Raw genomic sequence first — 24470 nt, forward strand, 5'->3', positions numbered from 1 at the left:
TCTGAGGGGCTTAATATTGTTAGAAACGAGAACTACAGTATTTTTTTGAAGGGTCAGAAATGCACCACAATGGTGAAAAGCACACTTGAGAATATACTACTGGCTTTATCTGCTTTTCTTATCTGTCTTGTCTTCTGAGAGACAAAACCTGACCCACCTCATAGGAGCAGCATTGACAAGAATGTAACAAGAACACTTTCTACTTCACGAAAAGACAAAGGAATTTGGCACTAACTGTGTATGCACGCACTATTCCCATATGGTGTCCTTTTATGTACAAATTTTCTTTGTTCTTTATATCATGTATGTAAATAGTATTTATGTGCTCTTTCAGGAATCAAATGGTTAAAAAAATCCCGATTTAATAAAAGGAAAAGTGAAAGGAAAAAAGTGGGGGGGGTGGAGCTGACTCTTACTAATTATTTTGATTAGTAAATGACACATCTTTATGCTTCGCTGGGGCTTCTTTTGGGGGGGGAGGGCGGTTTGTAGTTTTGCAAACTGCCTTCCAATCATCAAATCACAGCATCATATGGTAACTGTTCAACAGCATACAGATATAGCGGTACATAAACTTTTTACCAAATTACTACCTGTCATAGCACTTCTGAACCACGTACCAAAGAAATGCAAAAAGCCAGCTTAAATTCTGGTCCTTTTACAGTGCTATTCTGCTCAGCCATGTGCCCAACCTCAAACCCTACGGTAAGCAGTTCAGTAACTAACTAAATATGGTCACAGAGAATCCAAATGCGAGGCACACGTCTAAACATCGGTGGGTAGAACCGGCCAAACCACTGAACTGCATTTGGAGACCTGGCACAAAAGAACAATTTTGGTAACTCCGCCGTCTACGCACAGTTTTGCCTGCAAAATACAAACGGCAGTTCTGCTGCACCAGCGGCCTACCCAGGAAACACTAAGTTTGAGTCGCTAACTGAGCATACCATCACACCGCCACACAAGAATGTGGCCCTCTAGGGCGGCATCAACACTGCAGCCAGAGACCCTAAGGAAAGGAAGATCTCTCCTTGCAGGGTGTTTTCAGCCTCGTCAGACTCGCAACAGCCCCCGCCGCTGCAAGGCCGGCGCTGCGACACCTCCTCCAAGCCTCCCGGGGGAGGGCGGTGAGCAGCCCCACGTCTCGCGTTCTCCCACTGAGAAGCAGTGGGGTGGCGCCGGGCGGGGTGGGGGGGAGGGGAAGGAGGCGAGCGCGAAGGAGGCCTGGCAGTGCCCGCCCAGCCCTACCCAGCCTCCGCGGGCCCCCGGCGCGGCAGCCGTCACAAGGCTGCCCGCGGGGCCCACTTGCAGGGATGACAGCGCCTGAGGGGCCCACTCGGGCTCATCTTCCGGAAGATTCCTACGGTCGGGGTCCGAGGGACGACCCTGCGCACAGGGCCCCGCAGATCCGGGGCCAGACGGCGGAAGGGGCGCTCCCGCCTGGAGGTAACTGGACCCTTAACAGTTCTCCTCCGTCTCCCCACAAGGGCCAAGCGGGCTCCTCCACGATAAGAAAACTCTCACGTCCCCCTTTCCCCGCACTGCCCGCGAAAGAGCCCTGAGCTCAAGGGGACGTGTCGCTGCCCCCCACTCGCCCCCCGGTTACGACATTAGTCACCAGCAAGTAACTCACTCCGCTTCCGCCATCTTCTCTCCTCCATCACTACCATGGGCTGCGCATGCGCCCCCCGGCGGCGGCGGCGAGAGAGGGGGCGGGGTCGGCTAGCCTCGGGCCCCCGAGGTCACGTGGGGTCCTCGTCTTCCAATCCCCCCCTCCCAGTTCAAGCCTTGCTTGCTGTGGAAAGTGACCAGTTTTCCAATTTAGATACCAGTATCTCACCTCCCCCCGCGCTCGCTTTCTCTTGCCTAGGGTCTTCTTCCTCTTGGGGAGGGGGTTTGTAACCAAGATATGAAAAGTTCTGATTAGACTGTTAAAATTTTTAAAAACATCTAAAATATATCAAAGCCTATGTGAACTGCAAAGAGTGAGATGGAAGAGAATACCACGAGGATTGGATGCTGAGGTGTCAGGGTGAAAGGAAATGCCATGGTAGCTGCAGGGTTTGTTACCTGGGGCGCATGGCAGTTTGGGGATGGAATCAGCAATTCCTCTCTTGGGCTCAAAGATAGTGTTTTGGATCCCCATAAGGTGGACGGTTAAGGAATCATCATGATTACCCTATGAATATCATTCATGTGTTTGACATGAATTTACTGAGTGGTTAGTGGAGATTGCAAACTTGCATACCGCAGGGAAGAAGCAGGAATGGCCACCAGTTTGCTAATGTAATTTACTATATTCTACGCATATGGCAACTAATCTGAAGCAGGATGAGACAAACATGCAAATTTGAGTGGAACAAGTGCCTGTCTTCCAACAAATCTTAATCTGGAGAGTGAAGTGGGTTTTACAGAGATAGCCACACATTCTAAGTGATCTGACACAGATCCATCAAGTGCTTTGGCAACTTTAAGTTCAAGGAATAATAAATCTACTGTCCTTCACCAAAAACAGCATACTGATCACAAACAGTGCCTTCTTTTTCCACTTTTTAAGATGGTGGAGTCGCATTTCAAGAACTGAGAAATGAATTAGTGATATAAATTCATCGCAAAGTGTAATATGGTCTAATGAAAAGTATACTTAATCTTATAAATCCTGTGATCAGGATGTCCCTAGGGAAGGGAAGAGACCACTTCCTACGTAAGGGAAATTGTCCTTTACTACTTCTCCCTGTATGATAACATTGTTTCTTTACCTTATTTTCTTATCTAAAGCAGTGCCCTTCCTCCTACTCCTAGGAGAACTCACTGAGAAAGTCCCCTTTGAAAAGTCCCTGTAGATGCTTGAAAATAAGATATTACTACTTTTTCTTTCTTTTCTGACTTGCTCATATGATGCCATTGTCATTTAACTCTCAAGAATCAACTGTTGGGACTTCCTTGCTGGTCCAGTGGTTAAGAGTCCACTCTTCCAATGCAAGGGGTGTGGGTTCGATCCCTGGTGGGGGAACTAAGATCCTGCATGCTGCGTGGCCAAAAAAAAAAAAAAAATCAACTGTCTATCGGTATTGCTGACATTTTTGTTTAGTAAAACAAAACTGAAGAAAGCAGTTTTACACCTAAACATGAAAAATGCATAATCCAAAGGAATGTTTGGAATACATGGGCCAAAATTGTGCCTTTTCATTCCTCTTTCCTTTGAACATCTAAGGCCTATATCTATATTGTCATCTCATGGAGATTGGCTTTAAAAGTCAGAATATATATTAGGTAAAATCAGGCCAGTACTGCTTTTTATTTATTTATTTATTTATTTTATTTTATTTTATTTTTTTTATTAATCTTCTTCTTGAACCCATATCTTCAGCTATTGTGGCCTTTTATTTATTTATTTATTTTGATTTATTTATTTATTTATTTTGATTTATTTATTTATTTATTTATTTTCGGCTGCGTCGGGTCTTCGTTTCTGTGCGAGGGCTTTCCCCAGCTGCGGCAAGCGGGGGCCACTCTTCATCGCGGTGCGCGGGCCTCTCATTATCGCGGCCTCTCTTGTTGCGGAGCACAGGCTCCAGACGCGCAGGCTCAGTAGTTGTGGCTCACGGGCCTAGTCGCTCCGCGGCATGTGGGATCTTCCCAGACCAGGGCTCGAACCCGCGTCCCCTGCATTGGCAGGCAGACTCGCAACCACCGCGCCACCAGGGAAGCCCCTGCTTTTTATTTATTTTATTTTATTTTATTTTTTATTTTTTATTTTTTTTTTGGCAGCGGCTTGCAGGAGCTTAGTTCCCGGACCAGGGATGGAACCCAGCCCCGGCAGTGAGAGTGCGAAGTCCTCACCGCTGGACCTCCAGAGAATCCCCAGTACTGCTTTTTAGAAACATTTCAAAACCCAATATTTATTATAACAACAACTAGCATTTGTATAGCCTTTTACTAAAAGCAGAGGATTTCCACAAACTCATTTGATCATCACAACAATCCTAGTTATCATTTTCATTTAGCACAGAAATATAATGAGGCTCGGGCTTCCCTGGTGGCGCAGTTGTTGGGAATCCGCCTGCCAATGCAGGGGACATGGGTTCAAGCCCTGGTCTGGGAAGATCCCACATGCCTCAGAGCAACTAAGACCGTGCGCCACAACTACTGAGCCTGCGCTCTAGAGCCCGCGAGCCACAACTACTGAGCCCGCGTGCTGCAACTACTGAAGCCCACGTGCCTAGAGCCCGTGCTCCGCAGCAAGAGAAGCCACCACAATGATAAGCCCGCGCACCGCAATGAAGAGTAACCGCCGCTCGCTGCAATTAGAGAAAGCCCGTGCGCAGCAACGAAGACCCAACGCAGCCAAAAATAAATAAATAAATAAAATAAATTTCTTTTAAAAAAAAGAAATATAATGAGGCTCAAGGTGATTAAATGCCTGTGGTGACTCTGCTAGACTGTACCAGAAATGGGGTTCTAACTTAAGCTTTCCATGGCCAAAATCAAGTTTTCGTCCCTGCATCATTCAGCAAGCCACTGTGTGAAGTGTTGGTGGAGACAAAGTATGATAAAGGACTACCCTCAAGAAATTTATCATCACTTATCTGATGAAACAGAGGAAGGTGTTTTACCTCTTTGTGATTTCCTAATGAAGAGATTTATGTGTCATGCTAACAGGCTGAACTTCTTTCTGAAGTTTCCAGGAAACGTTGCTTTGGAGAAGTGCCAGCATCGTATATGATTTTAGAAAAATCCCTCTAGCAAGGATGGATTGGAGGGAAGTGAAACTGGAGACAGGGAAACTAGTTGGGAAACTGTATTAATCCTTAGAGAAATGGTAAAAGGCTCCAGGAATGAAAAAGAGGGATAGATTAAAATTTTTGTTCCTTTGTTGCACTAGTCACACTTCAAGTGCTCAATAGCCGTATGTGGCTAGTGGCAACTATATTGTACAGTGTAGATATAGAACATTTCTATCATTACAGAAAGTTCTATTGGACAGTGCTCATCTGAACGCTAGATCAGGGATTGGCAAACTACTATTTCTGTCTTAGTCAGTTTGGGCGCCTATGACAGAGGCCATGGACTGGGCAGCTTAAGCAAACATTTATTTCTCACAGTTCTGGAGGCTGGGAAGTCCAGGGTCACGGTGCAGGCAGATTCAGTGTCCAGTGAGGGCCCTCTTCCTGATTTGCAGACAGCCACCTTCTCACTGTATCCTCACATGGTGGAGAGAGAAGACAGTATAGCAGGAATGGGGACCATGGGTATTTGGGCCACTCCTTCATGTAACTCACTTGTGCCTTCAAGACCTGCTCAGCCCTATCATGTATAGTCCACTTCCATTTGATGGTGGAATGCTGCTATGCCCACCCAACTTTACCGTCTGGTAAACCAGATGACACTCAGTTCACAATGAGCAGCTTGCATGGTAACTTGGTGACCCATAGTTAAGCATTCAGTCTCTACTAAGGTCCAGTAGCAGGCCAAGAGCTGTTTCTCAAAAGGAGAGTAGTTATCTGCAGAGGGTGATAGGGCTTTGTTCCAAAATCCTGAGGACATGTGCTGTGATTTCCCTATAGGGCCCTGTTGAAGGCTCCAAACAGCATTCCTATCTGCCGCTACCACTTGGGATGGAGTAACACATCCAAATGAGGAATAGGTTGCCTCCAAAATCCAAAGAGGCCCTCTAGGTGTTAGACTTCTTTTTTTGTTTGTAGGAGGGGCCAGATGCAACAATTTATCCTTCACCTTAGAAGGGATATTTCAACATGCCCCGCACCTCTGGACCTCCTAGAAATTTCACTGACATGGAAGAAAAATGTCACTGAATTTTTGTCAGCTTTATTTCCCACCTTCTGACACACAAATATCTTACCAATAAGTTGAGTAGTTGCTACTTTTTGCACACTACGTCCGATCAGCATAATGTCATCAATGTAATGGACCAGTGGACCAGTGTGATATGATGTGAAAGAAAAAAGTGATCAAAATTCTTGCAAACTAATTATGACATAGGGCTGCAGGGTTGATTTAGCCCTGATGTAGGATTGTGAAGGTGTATTGCTGGCCTTGCCAGCTGAAAACAAACTGCTTCTGGTGGTCTTTACTAACAGGTATCAAGAAAAAAGCATTTGTCAGATCAATAGTTGCGTACTAGGTACCAGGGGATATATTAATTTGCCCAAACTATAAAAACCACACCTGGTACAGCAGCTGCAATTGAAGTCACCAACTGGTCAAGCTTAGAGTAATCCACTGTCATTCTCCAAAATCTGTCTGCCTTCTGCACAGGCCAACAGGCAAGTTGAATGGGGATGTGGTGGCACTAATCTCTGCAATCCCTCCAGGAATACGATATTGCTTTTGGTTTACTATTTTCCTAGGTAGAGGCAGTTCTACTGGCTTCCACTTGACCTTTACCACCATACTAGTCCTCACTCTACAGATCAGGGAACCAATGTGGGGATTCTGCCAGGTGCTCAGTGTATCTATTCTTTTTTTTTTTTGGGGGGGCTGTGTCAGGTCTTAGTTGCGGCATGTGGGACCTTTCGTTGCAGTGTGCAGGTTTCTCTCTAGTTGTGGCGCGTGGGCTCCAGGACGCACGGGCTCTGTGTTTGCGGCACGCGGGCTTAGTTGCCCTGCGGCATGTGGGATCTTAGTTCCCCCACCAAGGATCTAACCTGTGTCCCCTGCATTGGAAGGCGGATTCTTTACCACTGGACCACCAGGGAAATCCCTCAGTGTATCTATTCTAATTCCTCATTCCAGGACTAGGGAAATAACCATAGTATGGGTTTGGGGGACCCACTGGGCCCACTGTGAGACAAACTTGGGATAAAACTCCTTCAATCACCTGACTTCCATAAGCCCCTTTTGTAACTGGTAGACCACAGTGATGTTTGATCTCCTGGAATTAATGTCAGTTCACAGCCAGCATCCAGTAGTCCCCAAATGGTCTGATTATTTCTTTTTCCCCAGTGCACAGTTACCCTGCTAAAAGGTTGTAGGTCCCTTTGGTGAAGTCTGGAGAAAGATTCACTGTATAAACTTTGGCTGGTGTACCAGTGTCATTTCTGTCGGGGATGTAGCTTCTTCTTTATTTAAGGGGTACTGAGGTCTGTAAACCAGCTCAAGTCTGGGAATTGATTGAAGGGATATGACTCTCTTTTTATGATTCAGGTTAGACTTTTGTTTACTTGACCTAGAACTTTTCTACTGATACTGTTCAAGTAAGAATTTAGTAGGTTTCCTATCTGTTTCACTTCTAGGAGTACCATGATCAACTAGCCAATGACATAGATCTGCACAAGTCAGACTATTCTGATTGCTGCTTTGACTCTGCTGTCCACCAGTGCTGCCACTTGGTCCCTGCAACCCTAGGATCCAATTACTCCTATTGCATTTAGGTTCCCCAATTCAGTGGCTACTGTATTTCCCACTGTTAAGGTCTGGCCTACAGAGAAGAGCGATCACAGAGCCCTTCATGGATGCTGGAGCTCCCCTCACAAACTGCTATGGAGTGAGTATTTGTGTCCCCCCAGCCTTCAAATGTTGAAGCCCTAATCCCCAATGTGATGGTATTTGGAAACTTTGGGAGGTAATTAGGTCATCAGAGTTGAACCTTTATAAATGGGATTAGTGCTCTTAGAAGATGAAAGATGAGAGAGATGATCTCTCTCTACCATGTGAGGATACAGCAACAAGGTGGCCATTGTCTGCAAACTGGGAAGAAGTTTCTCACCAGACACCACATTTGCCAGCACCTTGATCCTGGACTTCTCACTCTCTAGAACTGTAAGAAATAATTGTTTGTTGTTTAAACCACCCAGTCTGTGGTATTTATTATAGCAGCCCAAACTGACTAACACAAGCCCACAGGCCAAATCCAGCCTGCCACTTGTTTTTATACAGCCCTCAAGCTAAGAATGGTTTCTACATTTTCTAATGATTGAAAAAATTATCTAAGGAAGAATATTTTGTGACGAGTGAGAATTACGTGAAATTTGTATTTCAGTGTCCATAAATTAGGTCTTATTGGAACACAGCAATACTCACTCGTTTATGTATTATCTACAGCTGCTTTTGTGCTTCAAGCAGAGTTGACACTGTAATGGTCCACTTGACAGAAAAAGTATGCTGACCTGTGTTCTAAGCTACTGATCACCTCATGCTGGACACTTGCAGGGTAGTTAATATAGTACATACACTGTCCTACACCCCAACTAGACTTAATTGCTGTCCTAATATCCTATATGGTGAGACAGAAGGTCAAGTGACCCAGATTTGAATACTGGTAAAGTACTGACCCTCCTTGGGAAACTGCTTCATGTTTTAGTTTTTTGTGTTGTTTTATTTTTTATTCATTTATTTGGTTGTGCTGGGTCTTAGTTGCTTTTTTTTTTTTGAGGTCTTAGTTTTATAATGTGAAAAAAAGAGGGACAACACCTTACAAGATTGTTGTACAGCCTTAAAAAACCAAATGTAAAGTCTAAAAAAGTTCTCTTTTTTCTTTTTTTAACTTTTTATCAATGTCTTCCTTCACCTGAATTTGTTCAATAAATGTTACTGAGTATGCCTAATACTCAATAGGTTTTAAATGCTTGTTGAGGGAATGAATGCTTGAATATTTGGATGCATGAGGACTAAAATTCTAGTATATCCTGTAGGTTGGAATGACGCAATGTATGGACTTGCTTTCTCTTTTCCTTGAAAGTAATACAGTATACTAAAACCAAATACTTTTAGTAAAGCAAATAGTACTGAAACTGAAAAGACAGTCTAGTCCTGCCACCTCTCATCTACTCTTACAATAATCAGTATGTTAATCATATGCTTATCAATCTTATCTTCCCTTGTATACCTGTGATTGGCACTGTTACTAGTCGGCTATGTTTCCCCAGGTGCTGAAGAGCAGAAACTGGGAGCTTTAAAGCTTAAAGGGACATTGACGTCATGTGACCCATGCTGAGGAAGAATCCATGGCAAAAGCAGAATCTGAACTCTGATCTCCTAACCTCCTATCCATCCAGTCCGGAGTTTTTTGCCTTGTGCCATGAAGCCTTACTTCAAGCATGTAGGTACTTGATAAACACTTGAAGCTGCTATGGACTTTCATTTCCATTCTGCTTTTTGCTTAATGTTTACTTAGCATTGTGGCAGCCTGGAAGAGTTGTGCTACGTAGAGCTGTAGAAACAGACAAACTTAGATGTGAATCCTGACTTTGCCATTCTCTAGCTGTGTGACCTCTTGCAATGCTATCAGCTCCACCTTCAAAATATAACCTCATCATAACTGAATCACTTTGCTGTACACCTGAAACCAACACAACACTGTAAATCAACTGTTTTCAAGAAAAATTTAGATATATATACAAATAAAACCTCATCTCTGGCCACACTACCATGAACACGCATGAAATTATCAATTATCAGGTTATAAACTACATATTTTGTTTACTTCTACATTCCTAGTTCTTTAACATTAAGTGCTCAGTAATTATGCATTGAATAAATGAAGTTTATTTAACTGCTCTAATCCCCAGTTTGCTAATCTGAAAAATGGGGAGAGTATTAACCACACTTATTGTACAAGTTGAAAAAAGATGAAATAATGTATCTAAACAGTAGAGCGTAATAAACGCTCACTAAGCATAGCTGTAATTTTGCCACAAATTATTATGCTTAAAGTAAAGGAAAACAATCCTCCTATTGTATTTCCAAAAGTTATGCAATTTTTATGAGGCCGTCCTTACTTGTTTCTTTTTAAGATTTATTTTTTATTTATTTATTTATTTAATTTATTTTTGGCTGCTTTGGGTCTTAGTTGCGGCACACGGGATCTTTGTTGTGGTGCGTGGGCTTCTCTCTAGTTGTGGTGTACGGGTTTTTCTCTTCTCTAGTTGTGGTACGTGGGCTCCAGGGCACATGGGCTCTGTAGTTGTGGCATGAGGGTTCCAGAGCGCATGGGCTCTGTAGTTTGTGGCACGGCGGGCTCTCTAGTTGAGGCGCGTGAGCTCAGTAGTTGTGGCACGGGGGCTTAGTTGCCCTGAGGCATGTGGGATCTTAGTTCCCTGACCAGGGATCAAACCCACGTCTCCTGCATTGTAAGGCAGATTCTTTACCACTGGACCACCAGGGAAGTCCCCCTTACTTTTAAAAGTTAGTTAGCAGATACATTTTTTAACGTGCATATGCTGTATTTTAAAATATTTAGTGTCGGTATCTGAGAATAGATTTTTGCCTGTGTGCTCCTAATGTATTAAAATAAACAGTGTCATATCAGTTTCATATTAAATCTTAATTGTAATGTTCTATTTATGGTAGATAAGTCTCTCTTAATTACATAAAATGCCAGAGACAACAGGAGGCAGAACAAAATACATTATAGGGAACAAGCAAAGCTAGTGAACAGGAATGATAAGTTAGCGAAGTTGGGGAAAAGTTATGTGACAAAAGCATACAATGATATAGAACTTAATCTTAATATTTACCTCTAGCAAATCCTAAATACAGAATTGTCCAAAAATCTAAGTAATGCAGAAATATATATGAAATAGGAAGTGAAAGTCCACTACAATCCACGTCCAAAAATAATCATTAACAGCTTACTTTATATTCTTTTTGATTTTCTATGTACTAACATACAAATAAGTATATGTATCTCTTTATCAAAAATGGTATTGGAGGGCTTCCCTGGTGACGCAGTGGTTGAGAATCTGCCTGCCAATGCAGGGGACACGGGTTCGAGCCCTGGTCTGGGAGGATCCCACATGCCGCGGAGCAACTGGGCCCGTGATCCACAACTACTGAGCCTGCGCACCTGGAGCCTGTGCGCCGCACCAAGAGAGGCCACGATAGTGAGAGGCCTGCGCACCGCGATGAAGAGTGGCCCCCGCTTGCCGCAACTAGAGGAAGCCCGTGCGCAGCAACGAAGACCCAACACAGCCATAAATAAATAAATAAATAAATAAATTTTTTTTAAAAAAAAGAAAAAAGCCTCTTATTCTAACTTTTTAAAAAAAAAAATGGTATTGGACTATATATACTCTTTTGTAACCTTTTTCACTTAATAGTATATCCTTCCATGTCAGTGTATGTGGTTTTCTTCCAGTTCCTTAAAGATGCCACTTTGCTTACCTCATGGCCTTCCATACAATCCTGGAATATTCTTTCCCATACTTTGCAAATCTAGTTCCTTGTTTCCCTTTAATTCTCTGCATAAATGTCATTTCTTTAGATAGGTTTTTCCAGGTCAATTTATAGAGTTCTCCCCACCATTATTCTCTATCACTGCACAATATTTATTTCCCTTGGAGCAGGTACCACAGTTTGTAATTGTGAGTTTGTTCACTTATTTTCTTGCCTATTTTTTCTCTCTAAACTGTGAATCTCACAAGGACAGGGAATAAACCTGTTTTCTTCATTACTGTATATTCAGTGCCTTGCACAGTGCCAGACACCATAGTAAGCTCTAAATAAATGTGTTGAAATAAATAAGTGTGTAAGTAACACACTGAAAAAAGGGTATTTTTTCTTTCACTTCCTGTCCATGATGGATAGAGCACTGCTTTCTTTTTTTCTTCAGTTCTTTACTTATTCTCAGTTAAGAAACAATACTGTACAGTTGACCTTTGAACATCATGAGTTTGAACTGTGCAGGTCCACTTTTACATGGATTTTTTTTCAATAAATGCATACTACAGTACTTACAGGATACGTGATTGGTTGAATCTGTTGTGGTTGTGGAACTGTGGATACAGAAGGTCAACTGTAAAGTTATACACAGATTTTTGACAGCACAGAGGTTAGTGCCCCTAACTTCCTACACTGTTCAACTGTACTTATCTTGATTCACACCTGGGATTTGTTTTAATCAGGTATGGTAAGGTGACAGACACAAGGACAACTGCTTTTGAAATAAGAGTTTATTATATACAGTTCCCAAAAAAAGGGAGCATGCCACACCATGCAGGGCCACATGGGGAAGCACCAGGGTCAGTCTGGAGGCAGAAGGAGTGAAAGAAAAAGCATGGCCCAGAGCCTTTATTGTAGTTTCTGCAGAAAGGAATGGATGAGGCAGCATACGAAGGTTTAAGTAAATTTGGGATTGGATAGTTTGAATATTTTTAGCAGGCTCTGGTCTATAGGGGTGGTCTCTAGTTGTCCAGTACCTGGCCCTGGGTGGAGAGGGGTGATTTAGAGCAGGGGAAATACTGGCTTGGCGTATGAGAATTAAATAAAGGAGGAAGCTGGGGATATGGGCTTTAGATTGGTTGGTTTGGATATGAAAGGCACATTCACAGAGGAAGCCATTTGCTACCTCTAGGATAATTTTTAGAGATAAAAGCCCTGCGAGTGGCAGCCTCTCCTCTGTCGGTAAGGCCACCAATATATCAAAGTATCACAAAATATACAAAATAAAAAGCATGATTAATACATTTCCAACCTAATTTAGGTATTATGAATGCTCATTCCCCAGTTAAATTTTTCAGATGAAAGATATAAACCACATCTGTGTATATAAATCTTTGTCTCGTTTAATGCAGGCAGATGGGCAGGGCCTGAAATTTGGAGTTAAGAACCTGAGTTTAAGCACTGATCCTTCCCATTTCCAGCTGGGTGCTCTTAGCCAATCCACTTAACCTCTCTGAACAGCAAGTTCATCATAACTAAAGCAGGGATAACAGTAATATTTACCAGAAATGTGATTGTATTTGTCAAAATGTTTTGTAACTACAGTGCACCATGTACATGTTTAAAGTTTTACTGCAATATACTGCAGGGACTTTTTCTCAGAATAAGAATTTAGAAGGTTTTTTTGTTGTTGTTGTAATTATAGAAATGTTCAAGGGCAAGACTGGAGGGGGAACACTAAAAATTGATTCAGGAAAAGAATAATAATTCACTGTCTAGTTACATAGTGCAATTTTGGATTAAAGGGTACTTTCCATCAATGGACTTCAAAAAGCTTTGAAACGTTTATTTATTTTCATAAGATTTTGAAGTCAGTTAGGTTAAAGTTGTCGTCATTTACTCTCTGAAAGGGAAATAAATACACAGCAAGTTACATAACCTGCTTGAGTCCAAATTAGAACCAAGGCTTTCAATTTTGCCACATAGTGCTCAGACTGGAGCTGCACTGCTCCCCACAATAAGCAAGCACCTTCTTTTGCTGGAATCATCTAAGGTTTGGTTTTATCAAAATGTTTGCTGGATCAAGCAATTTAAAAAAAATTAGAAAATCTGTCATCAAATAATCATTAGCAATTCATTACCAGCAAATAAGCCTCATCAAGTGCCTCTAAGATGTAGGCATTGGTTTTACTTAATGAAGTGAAGAATCTGTGTCCTCTCCTGAGGTCCTAAAATTTTTGTCTCTTCTGGGCCATTCTTCCCTCTGCTCTCATCTAAAGAACCAATGTTTTCACATTTCTCTTCTCCCTAAAATTTCAGGTGATTTAGGACTAAATCCAAAGCTCCTTCTGTGGCTTACAGAGTCTTTATTTTCTGACTCTAAAACACCTTCCTCTGCTTCCAACTGCCTTTATACTTAAGCCTCATTAAATTTCTCATCAGTCAGACAAAAGCTAGGCCTTTTCACTGCCCTGCCTTTACACCCAACTTTAATTCACCTAAAATAGCACTAAGGGGAGGCTGAGAGGAGAAAGAGAAGGCTACACTTGTTAAATACAGTTGTCGCTCGGTATCCACCGCGAATTGGTTCCAGGACCCCCTAGGATACTAAAATCCATGGGTTCTCACTTCTTTTCTATAAAACGGCGTAGTATTTCCATATAACCTATGTGCATTCTTCTGTATACTTTAAATCATCTCCAGATTACTTATAATACCTAATGCAATGTAAATGCTATGTAAATGTTTGTAAATACAGTGTAAATGCTATGAAATAGTTGCCAGAGCATGGCAAATTCAAATTTTGCTTTTTGAAACTTTCTGAAATTTTTTTAAAAAATATTTTCGATCTACAGTTGGTTGAATCTGTGGATGCGGAACCCGAGGATATGGAGGGCCAACTGTCCTTTCTGAGTGCTCTACATACAGTATCCTATCTAATTTGCACAGCAAACCCATGAAGCAGGTATCATTATCCTCCATTTTGCTGATGAGGATACTCACTTTAGTGAGATTAAGTAACCTGTCCAAGGTCATACTGCTAGTAAGTGGCAGGATTAGCTTTGGAACTGAAGTCCACCTGCAAAATACATGCTCTGGCCTCTTCCATATGCTGACCCTCTCCACCCACTATTGTCATCTGGCATTATTCTTTGGATTCTCCTCAACCTTTTCATCCTTTGGGCTTCACAGCCTCACCCAGATGGAGTTAGTGCTCTCATAGTACTCTGTTTATACTCCTCTAACAATACTTACTGGGTATTTACTTTTAATTGAGATATAATTCACATAAAATTCATCTGTTTAAAGCATATAACTCAGTGTATATTCACAATGTCATGTAACCATCACTATTATCTAATTCCAGAATATTTTCATCACCCCAGAAGAAACTCCAAGACCTTTAAGCAATCACTCCCCATTCCCCCTTTCCTGAAACCTCTGGCAACCACTAATCTGCTTTCTGTGTCTATAGATTTGTCTATTATGGACATTTAATATGAATGGAATTATACAATATGTAGCCTTTTGTGTCTGGCTTCTTTTGCTTAGCTTAATGTTTTCAAGGTTTATCCACATTGTCATGTGTTTCGGGACTTCATTCCTTTTTACGGATGAATACTATTTCATTTTAGGGATATACCACATTTTGTTTATCCATTCTTCAATTAATGGACATTTGGTTTGATTTCACTTTGTAGTTACTGTGAATAATGCTTACATGAACATTTGTGTACTGGTTTTTGTACAGACATATGTTTTTAATTCTCTTGGTTATATAACTAGGAAAGGAATTGCTGAGTCATATGGTAACTCAGTGTTTAACATCTTGAGAAACTGTCAAACTGTTTTCCGAAGTAGCTGCACTTCTTCACATGCCCACCTGCAATGTATGAGGGTTCCAATTTCTGCACATCCTCGCCAACACTTGTTATCATCTGTCTTTTGATTATAGTCAACCTAGTAGGTATGAAGTGACTGAGCTGCATTTCCCTTATGACTAATAATGAATATTTTTCATGCTTTTATGGCCATTTGTATGTCTTCTTTGGAGAAATGTCTGTTCAAATTCTTTGCCCACAAAGAGAAATTATTTGCCTTTTGTAGTTGTAAGAGTTACTTATATATCTGAATACTAGTCCCTTATCAGACATATGATTTGCAAATGTTTTCTCCCATTCTGTGAGAAGACTTTTCTTTCTTGATTGTGTCCTTTGAAATACAAAATACCAACATTTTAAATTTTGATGAATTTCAGTTTATCTTTTTCTTTTGTTATTTGTGCTTTTGGTGGCAATCTAAGAATCCATTGTCTAATCTAAGGTCACAAAGATTTCCTGCTGTGTTTTTTCTAAGAGTGTTATAATTTTAGCTCTTACACTTAAATCTTTGATCCATCTTGAGCTAATTTTTGTAAATGGTTTAGGGAGAAGTCCAACTTCATTCTTCTGTATATGGATACTCAATTGTTCCAGCATCATTTGTTAAAACAAATTAACTCCCCCCCAAAAAAAGACCTATTATTTCCCCCACTGAATTGTCTTGGCCCTTTACATTGACACATGTCTGCTAGTGTGAGCTCCTTGAGGGCAAGGTTTTTTATATTCCTACTTGCATGTCTAGCATGGGACTATGATGTAGTAAACCCTCAGAAAACGTGTTCAATAAATGAAAAGCTGATTTGAGAATCCTAGTGTCAACCTACACGTACCAAGTGCCATAGACTTTGCTAGATGCTGGGGAGGTTTTATACATGAACTCACAGTCTAGTAAAGTTTTCAAACCAAAAGTTTCCAAGGGGTCCTAGAATCTTACAATCCTACACTGGAATGGGTCTTGGAGGTCGCGATTCCAGTAAGGAAAAGCAGACCTGACAAGGCTAAATAGCAGCCTGTGGCCTATCTCAGGTTAATTTGCCAGAGATCCCAGGTCTCTTTGAAATTACATTATGACTTTACAACTTAACAAAAGATTTTTTTTCAGTTAGGCCTCCATAAAGCATTTTTTCAGTTAGGCAGGCCTTGAGAAAGTCCTCTCCAGATGAAAGACAGCTGCTTCTGTTTCATATCACTCTTATCTTCTGAGATAACTGCTATCAGAGATTAAAAAAATTTTTTTCTCCACCCTAGCTGGACATAATGACTCCTTTCTCTGAACTTCTATAGCTCTTACTTGCTCTTCCACAAAATTAGCAATTTGTTTTGTACTGCCCTAGTGCTTTGGATTTTTATGTAATCTTGAATTATTTATCACGGGTTTATGTGTGAACTTCCTAAGTAGACTGCCCCAACTAGACTCAGGGGCAAAAGTTGCATTTTACATTTACTGTATGAAATATAGGGCTTTGTGCCTAGTGGACATGCAACAGATATTTCTTGACATTATTTGTGTTTTTATAGAATTCATTTTTAAAATAAGAAGCTATTAGGCTTAAGTTTCATTCTGTTTTTCCCTAGAGGCTCAGGGTGAGAGGCTCAAAGGGAGAAGTACCTTCTCTCCTTTGGACAATTGCTAGTGACCCTCTACTTGCTTTCCTAGAGGAATGGAGACACCAGAGAACTAATAATTAGTACATGTACATATTTAAATATTTCTTAATATTACTATTAAAGGTTTTAAAATTCTATGAAAAGGATAAAAGAGATTGGCAGAATTCCCCCCAGAACCCAGTAAATTAAACTAACTCTCAAGGAAACTCTGAGTTGTAGTTTTTAAATTACTGAGTCAGAAAGTAGAGAAACAGGGACTTCCCTGGCGGTCCAGTGGTTAAGACCCCATGCTTCCACTGCAGGGGGCACAGTTTCGATCCTTGGTCGGTGGAACTAAGGTCCCGCATGGCTTGTGGCGTGGCAAAAAAAAAAAAAAAGTAGAGAAAAGACATCCTGTTTCTCTTCTTATCTCAAGCTTGCTTTCTAGTTTTGAGGTGGAAGAAGGAGATGGAATAATCTAGCCTCATATTGAAAAGTGTCCTGCAGAACATAACCAGAATCTTTGGAACTGTTTAACTAAGGTAAAATAGAAAAGGTGGCTGAATGGAAGAGTGAGTATATCGTGACATGATACTCAGTACACTGTCATGCACCTATGGGAACACAGTGAACCTGTTAATGGATTATGATAAGAACAGATTATGTGTGGATTAAAGCGATTCTCTAATAGCAATGAATCCCCACAGCATTTTAGCATGTGGTTAGATCATGGAAAACAAACAAAAAACAAATCAAAACTAAGAATTTTGTGAAGTTAATTTTTTTTTCCTCATCTGCCAGAAATCACTCAGTCCTTGTTTCAAATTCATGGTATTTTAAAATTATGCTAAATAATGGAAAACATTGGAACAATGATAAAGTCACTGTCATTTCAGTTCTTTGGACTTCATTTGTAAAATGAGGCGTAGGTTTTTTGTTCTTCAAACTGTCATTGGGGGACCAGCAGCATCAGACCTTTTAAATCAGATTATGCATTTTAACAAAATCCCTGCCTAATGTGTATGCTTATCAAAGTTTGGGAAGTCTGACCTGGATGATACAAAGTAACGTCCAGCTAGTAAATTCAACCATTCTGTGATTCTAGTTGAATGAGTCCACCCTAGGTAAAAGGAGAGTCACTTTCTTAGGAGTTGTGTTTGACTTGAGTAAACAGATTGCTCAGCAAGTTGAACTAATTTTTCAGGTCATAGCTTTAACAAAGCAAACAGAAAATGAAGACTTGTTCTGCTTATCTGGTGTTGTCAGCTTCCTTCCCATGACAATAAGATTAATTTTAGTATTTAAGTGGACATAAACCAACAGAAAATTATTTCAATATTAAATTAAATAATTTAATATTTGTCGAATACCAACAATTTTCTAAGTGCCAAAAAGAACTTAGAAGGTAAGATTCCTGCTCTTGAGGCACCTAATAATGGTCACTTTGCTTTAAAAGTCTCCGTGTCTGGAGTCCTTATTAATTTAATCATAGGCTGATTCATAATTTGTTATTTTCCAGAATGGGAAGCCATACCAATTCAGTAGAATATCTCATGCCTAAGTCGCAGGGTGATAAGCACGGTATACAGGTGAACTAACAGGCAGCTGTATCTCTGGAGTGCTGTTCCCCTTGACATTGTACATGTGATTAAGCAGCCAAAAATCATTACGGACTCTAAGCTCTGCTTTTCCCCCTTGATTTCTCTGTGGCCCAAAACAGGATGTGGTTTAATTCAAGGTCAGCAGAAATTCAATCTGAAAAGATTTGAGTCCAGTAGGAAGTAGGTGGAGGTGGTAGAAAATGAGCTAGTCCTCTGTGAGAGGGGTGAAGACGGGTTGGCAACCTTGTGTGGGAGAGGAGTGTACTCCAGAGGCTGTGAGAGAGAACTAGGTTATTATTATTTTTTTTAATATTTATTTATTTATCTTGGCTGCGCTGGGTCTTAGTTGCGGGCTAAGAAGCACGGCATGCGGGTTTCTGAGTTGCAGCACGTGGACTCTAAGTTGCGGCATGCATGCGGGATCTAGTTCCCCCACAAGGGATCGAAACCGCGCCCCCGGCATCGGGAGCGTGGAGTCTTACACACTGGACACCAGGGAAGTCCCCGAGAACTAGGTTATTGAAGGAGGCCAGTGCTGGGGTGGGCGAGCTGCTGGAGTGGGGAGAATTTATTAGGTAAGGTTTACATTTTCAATTGGATATGCCATCCTCAAGAACAGGTTTGCCTTTTCAAATCGTAGGGTAGCTTACATTTAATGGTTGACTGCTGTTAGGGACAGCATACTTGGTGCGCCAACATCATCAAACAAATGATACTTCTAAAAGAAGTTTGTGTGTTTTGATGGAGGCTTTTTCAACCTGACATTTTACGAGTCAACTTTGTGCCTTTCAGTTAAGCCAGACACAAGTGGGTTCTTCTGGTCCCTAAAGAAGATGAGGTAGCACTCGGGAGCTGTTGCAATTATTCTTTGTCACTTACTGGCGCATAGTTTCCCATTTTGCATGTTTTCTCTTTATTGGTACATGTCCTGACATCCTATCTGGATTGTAACTTTCTTGAAAAGAAGGGGAGAGCATAATGCCTGCACCAACTAACCCCATAGGAGTTAGTTATGTTGAGGTTTCTCAGACATCTTTGGCTATTCAGTGACTTTCATTAAGTAAATGTCTTATATTATTTTATTTATTTATTTTGCTGACTCTTCGGCTTAATGGAACTCTCCACTGATAGTTCATTAAAACAAAGACATTTTATATCAAAGGCAAAATAAGTTAAGGCTCAAACTGCTGTATGTCATTATCTGTACTGTGGGAGTGAGACTGGGGAACCACAATGGAAATGAGTGTATGTGGCTGGAGTGAAGGGAGTACCCAGAGAAAGCTGGCGATGTCAATGGGGCAGTGAGAGGGCACAGGAGAAAGAAGGGAGAAAGGGAGTCATGGGGGTATTGTTTGCTATCTATGCTAGCTCAGTAAGGTTAATTAACAGAATAAAAACTAAACTCTTACTAACAGCTGTGAGGACTCCAATCAGGAGTCTGGGTCACAACTTTTGCTCTTGAAGGTTAAGTAAAACAATTAATGTAATACTATTAGGACATGATTACACAGGACATGTGTCTACTATTTATTATCTCATTCCATTCACCAAGCAGTTTATTTCTTTGCTCCACATTGGGACAAGCACTCTGATAATGACAAAATGAGAGAATGTTGGCCAAAAATATTTTAAATCCCTTAAGCTGGTGGATTTGAGCCTTAATTAATTTTTTTTCTTTTCAAGTCATCACAGTGAGCCAAAAGTAAGTATAATTTAGCTCAGAGCCCAATATTTATCTCTACAGGTCACAGAGTCCCTCCAAATGATCAGGACTTGCAGTTGAAACACTTTTCTCTCTTTTTAGTGACATGATCAAATGCTTAATGAAACCACAGAAGAATGCTAGGTGAAGGGAGGCAGGCTTACCCAAAGTTGAAGGTACTAGTAAGCACCATTTTAAGTACAACACAAAGAAAATGGGCTGTGGGAGGCTTTTTCACAGTGTTTACCATTGACTTCCCATTTTGTATCATGTGATTCTCAGTTGAGAAACAGGCATCAAAGATCCAGCAGCACGATTTATTAGACGGCATAAAGAACATGAAAAACAAATTTTCATATTTGATCTTGGCTGCAGGACACACTGGTGAGGCTAGTTAAGATTGAATATAAAGGCCTACCTATTCTGATTAGACATTTTCTTGTTAGAGCAGCTCAATCTGTAGAAAGGAAGCCAGATTTTCCTAAAGATATGATTAATGCGATGCCAGGTTCCTTTTAACAATTTTTTTTTTATGTTAATATAAATGTTTCAGACATTACATGAAATTTATAAAAATCTTATATGTTCTGGTATAATGTTATAAGTAATAATCCTAGTTATTACTTTAAAATGTATATCTCAGAAATAACTAATTTTCTTGTCAACTGCATTATTATGAACTGTCATCAAATCTTTAACCGTGGTCATTTTTAAGTCTTTTGTCATTTACAGACAGTTCTGGGTGTACTCTGATGATTTTGCAAATATGTTCCTATAAAAGGGTTTCATCTTCAAGAAATACATGGAAAAGACTCTGACAAGTACAGGTTTCTGGTAACGGACTGTACTGCTGAACTGAATGAATAAGCATTTTCAGAACTCTAATGAAAAACTGATGAACTCATAAAAGTGCTAACAAAAGATCAAGATGAAAAAAAAAAATTAATTACATGGGACTGAGTGAACTGATGAGGATGAGTATAATTTTTGTGACTTTCTGTCTGAATTAAAAAAAAAAAAAATTCCACAAGGACTCAGAGGCAAAGAATATACAAATCAATTTTCACTGCAAAGTAAAGGAGCTGTTACAGTGGAGGATTACTGGACTGAATGTCAATACTATGACATAGTATGAGTGTGTTTCATGTTTGGTAATTGCAATCATTGTTGCTTTTGTTGTGGTCATCCATGTACAATGCTTGGTGTCAGTCGATTTATCTCTTGTAAAAATAAAATACAGTGTGTGTGTGTGAAAAAAAAAAAAAAAAAAAAAAAAAAAAAAAAAAAGACTTTATTTTATTTTTTTTATTAACCCATTAACTTTAATTAATTAATTAATTAATTAATTTTATTTTTGGCTGTGTTGGGTCTTCGTTTTTTCTGTGCGAGGGCTTTCTCTAGTTGTGGCAAGCGGGGGCCACTCTTCATCGCGGTGCACGGGCCTCTCACTGTCGCGGCCTCTCTTGTTGCGGAGCACAGGCTCCAGACGCGCAGGCTCAGTAATTGTGGCTCACGGGCCCAGTTGCTCCGCGGCATGTGGGATCTTCCCAGACCAGGGCTCGAACCCGTGTCCCCTGCATTAGCAGGCAGATTCTCAACCACTGCGCCACCAGGGAAGCCCCGCCAGGTTCCTTTTAAACCCTTTCACAGAGTCCTGTTTTCTTTAAAGAGATGGCTCAATAGTTTCTCATATTTTGTTACTAAAAATGACAATTTCTGTGCCCTGATTATCCTATATGCTTAACTGTCTGTGCCTTGTATCTATTTTATTTATTTATATATATTTTTTTAAATTTTATTTATTTTATTTTTTGCTGTGTTGGGTCTTTGTTGCTGCACGCACGCTTTTCTCTAGTTGTGGCGAGTGGGGACTACTCTTCATTGCGGTGTGCAGGCTTCTCATTGCAGTGGTTTCTCTTGTTGCAGAGCATGGGCTCTAGGCGCGTGGGCTTCAGTAGTTGTGGCACGTGGGCTCAGTAGTTGTGGCTCGCAGGCTCTAGAGTGCACGCTCAGTAGTTGTGGGGCATGGGCTTATTTGCTCTGCAGCATGTGGGATCTTCCCCGGCCAGGGCTCGAACCCGTGTCCCCTGCGTTGGCAGGCGGATTCTTAACCACTGCACCACCAGGGAAGCCCCTGTATTTTTTTTTTTTTTTTTTTTTTAATATCCCTGTGTCTATCTAGTACATTCTACCCCCTCAGCCTGTCTCAGCTATATATATATATTTTTTAATTTTATTGATTTATTTATGGCTGTGTTGGGTCTTCGTTTCTGTGCGAGGGCCCTCTGTAGCTGCGGCGAGCGGGGGCCACTCTTCATCGCGGTGCGCGGGCCCCTCACCATCGCGGCCTCTCCCGTTGCGGAGCACAGGCTCCAGACGCGCAGGCTCAGTAGTTGTGGCGCACGGGCCTAGTTGCTCCGCGGTATGTGGGATTCTCCCAGACCAGGGCTCGAACCCGTGTCCCCTGCATTGGCAGGCAGACTCCCAACCACTGCACCACCGGGGAAGCCCACCCCTGTATCTATTTTAATTGCATCACACTAACTTTAAAAATTAATGTCAGAGCACTTCCGGAATGGAAACATGAGGAGCTCCCTGTATACTCTCCCCAATGAAACAACCATAACTGGTGAAAATTATAAATAAAAAACGACAATTGGATGAGACTGTGGAACAATTTTATGCCCCAGGGCACTGTCAGAAACACTGGAGCAATCAGTTGCCAATTAGTGGAGGCTAACAGCTGGGAGCTATATCCATAAAGGCAAACCAGCCAAAAGCTTGATAGGGAGATGAGGAAAAGAGACAGTCAAAGAGAACCTGACTAAAACCACTGTCATCCCCCAGGGGAGGGACAAGGAGTCAGGGTGACGGTGTGCATGCCAAAGCTGCACCTTCTGAGGAGAGACATTAGAGGCTGCACACTGTGGAGGAAACAAGAGCCTATTGACCAAGTTTGGCCAACTCACAAATAAACAAGCAAACAACAACAATGACAACCAGACCTAGAGCCAGTTTGGATAGGTCTTCAGAGTTGCTACCATGGAAATGTACAGTTTGCAACAAAAAAACTTACGAGACATACAAAGAAACAGGCAATGGGACCCATACACACAGAAACTGTCTTTGAGAGGACCCATATGTTGGACTTAGCACACAAAGACTTCAAAGCAGCTGTTATAAACATGTCTAAAGAACTAAAGGAAACCACGCTTATGAGTGTAGATTCAAAATTCCTCAACAAAATATTAACAAACCAAATCTAGCAACGTATAAAAAGGATTATATGTCATAACCAAGAGGGATTTTTCCCGGGAATGCAAGACTGGCTTACATCTAAAAGTTAATGTAACATATCACACCAATAGAATAAAGCACAAAACCACATGATAATCTCGATAGACACAGAAAAGGCACTAAACAAAATCCAACACCCTTCATAATAAAAATAGGCAATAAACTAGGAATAGAATGGAACTTCCTCAACCTGATAAAGGGCATCTACAAAAAAACTAAAGCAATAATCACATTTAATGGTGAAAGACTGAAAACTATCCACATAAGACCGAGAACAATACAAGAATGTTAACATAGTCCTCTTTATTCAACATAATACTAGAAGTTCTATCTAATGCAATCAGGCAAGAAAAATAAAAGACATCCAGATTGGAAAGGAAGATGTAAATCGATCTGTATCCTAAAATGGCATCATCTTGCACATAGGAAAGTCTAAGGAATCCACCGAGGCACTATTAGAACTAATGAGTTCAGCAAGCTTGTAGGATTCAAGATATATACAAAATCAGTTGTATTTCTATACACTAGCAATGAGTAATAAAAAATTAAATTAGGATGGGAATGTAAATCGGCACAGCCACTATGGAAAACAGTCGATGTTAACAATGTTTTAACGATGTTAAAAAATGCCGATGCATGGATAGTTGGATGGGTTGACTGATTGGCTAAATATTCATTGTGCACCTGTTCCATACAATGGCAATATACAAGGGCCAAGATATGGGGGGCGGCGAAGGAAGAAACGTCAATCTTCCATCATTACTTCTAGTTGAGTTTCTTCGTTTATTACATTCATTATTACATTTGTTACATATATTATACTAAATTCTGGGCAGGTAACCAAATTCTTCTTTCCAGAAGAGGTACTGTATGATTGAGATGATTTATGCAATTGGAAGAATTCACCAAAGTCTAGATTGTGACGAACCCCAATCATTTCCAGTGTCCTCAGGTGCCCACGGTGGATTCAGGACTTCTACGCCGACGGCTCCCGGGGCACAAGTTGGAGACAGACGGTCAGCGAGAAGGCGGGACGCTCTACACGTAAAGAACCTCAAGTCCCAGAATCCCATGGGGACTCCAAGTCCCAGAAACCCGCCCGGCAAATCTACTCCGAGTCCCTAGCCATCTGACCGCGGACGCGACCAAGATAGGAAACTGGGGTGAGATGCCGCAGAATTTGTCCCCCACCATTTTCTTTGTAGGGAGGGGCTTTTTACAGAACTGTAGTTATCTCAGTCTTCACATTCTCTCAGTTACAGCCCACAAAAGGCCCCGTGC

At 41.1% G+C, this 24470-nt stretch overlaps 1 protein-coding gene and 1 long non-coding RNA gene across 9 annotated transcripts in view; one reads left to right on the plus strand and one right to left on the minus strand.

Moving 5' to 3' along the window:
- Positions 1-1684, minus strand: part of PHC3 (polyhomeotic homolog 3) — a 77258-nt gene extending 75574 nt beyond the window's left edge. For all 6 annotated transcript variants that reach the window (XR_009502858.1, XM_059920508.1, XM_059920507.1 and 3 more), the window contains exon 1: positions 1634-1684. Coding sequence is in view for 5 of the 6 variants with exons in the window: in XM_059920508.1 (XP_059776491.1) it covers positions 1634-1647 (14 nt within the window). In the remaining variant the exon portion in view is untranslated. The remainder of the gene's footprint in view (positions 1-1633) is intronic.
- On the plus strand, positions 1243-24426 carry LOC132364636 (uncharacterized). Of its 3 annotated transcripts, XR_009502861.1 has the most exons (5): positions 1243-1446; positions 3772-4607; positions 7257-7507; positions 8889-9061; positions 24133-24426. It is a non-coding gene; the product is annotated as an uncharacterized LOC132364636 (long non-coding RNA). The 3 variants fall into 3 exon arrangements; XR_009502859.1 differs by lacking the exon at positions 24133-24426 and having other exon boundaries at positions 8889-12974; XR_009502860.1 differs by lacking the exon at positions 24133-24426 and having other exon boundaries at positions 3772-3867; positions 8889-12974.
- Positions 24427-24470: the final 44 nt, after the last annotated feature.

Source organism: Balaenoptera ricei, chromosome 4, assembly GCF_028023285.1.
Source record: "Balaenoptera ricei isolate mBalRic1 chromosome 4, mBalRic1.hap2, whole genome shotgun sequence".
Classification (NCBI taxonomy): Eukaryota; Metazoa; Chordata; class Mammalia; order Artiodactyla; family Balaenopteridae; genus Balaenoptera; species Balaenoptera ricei.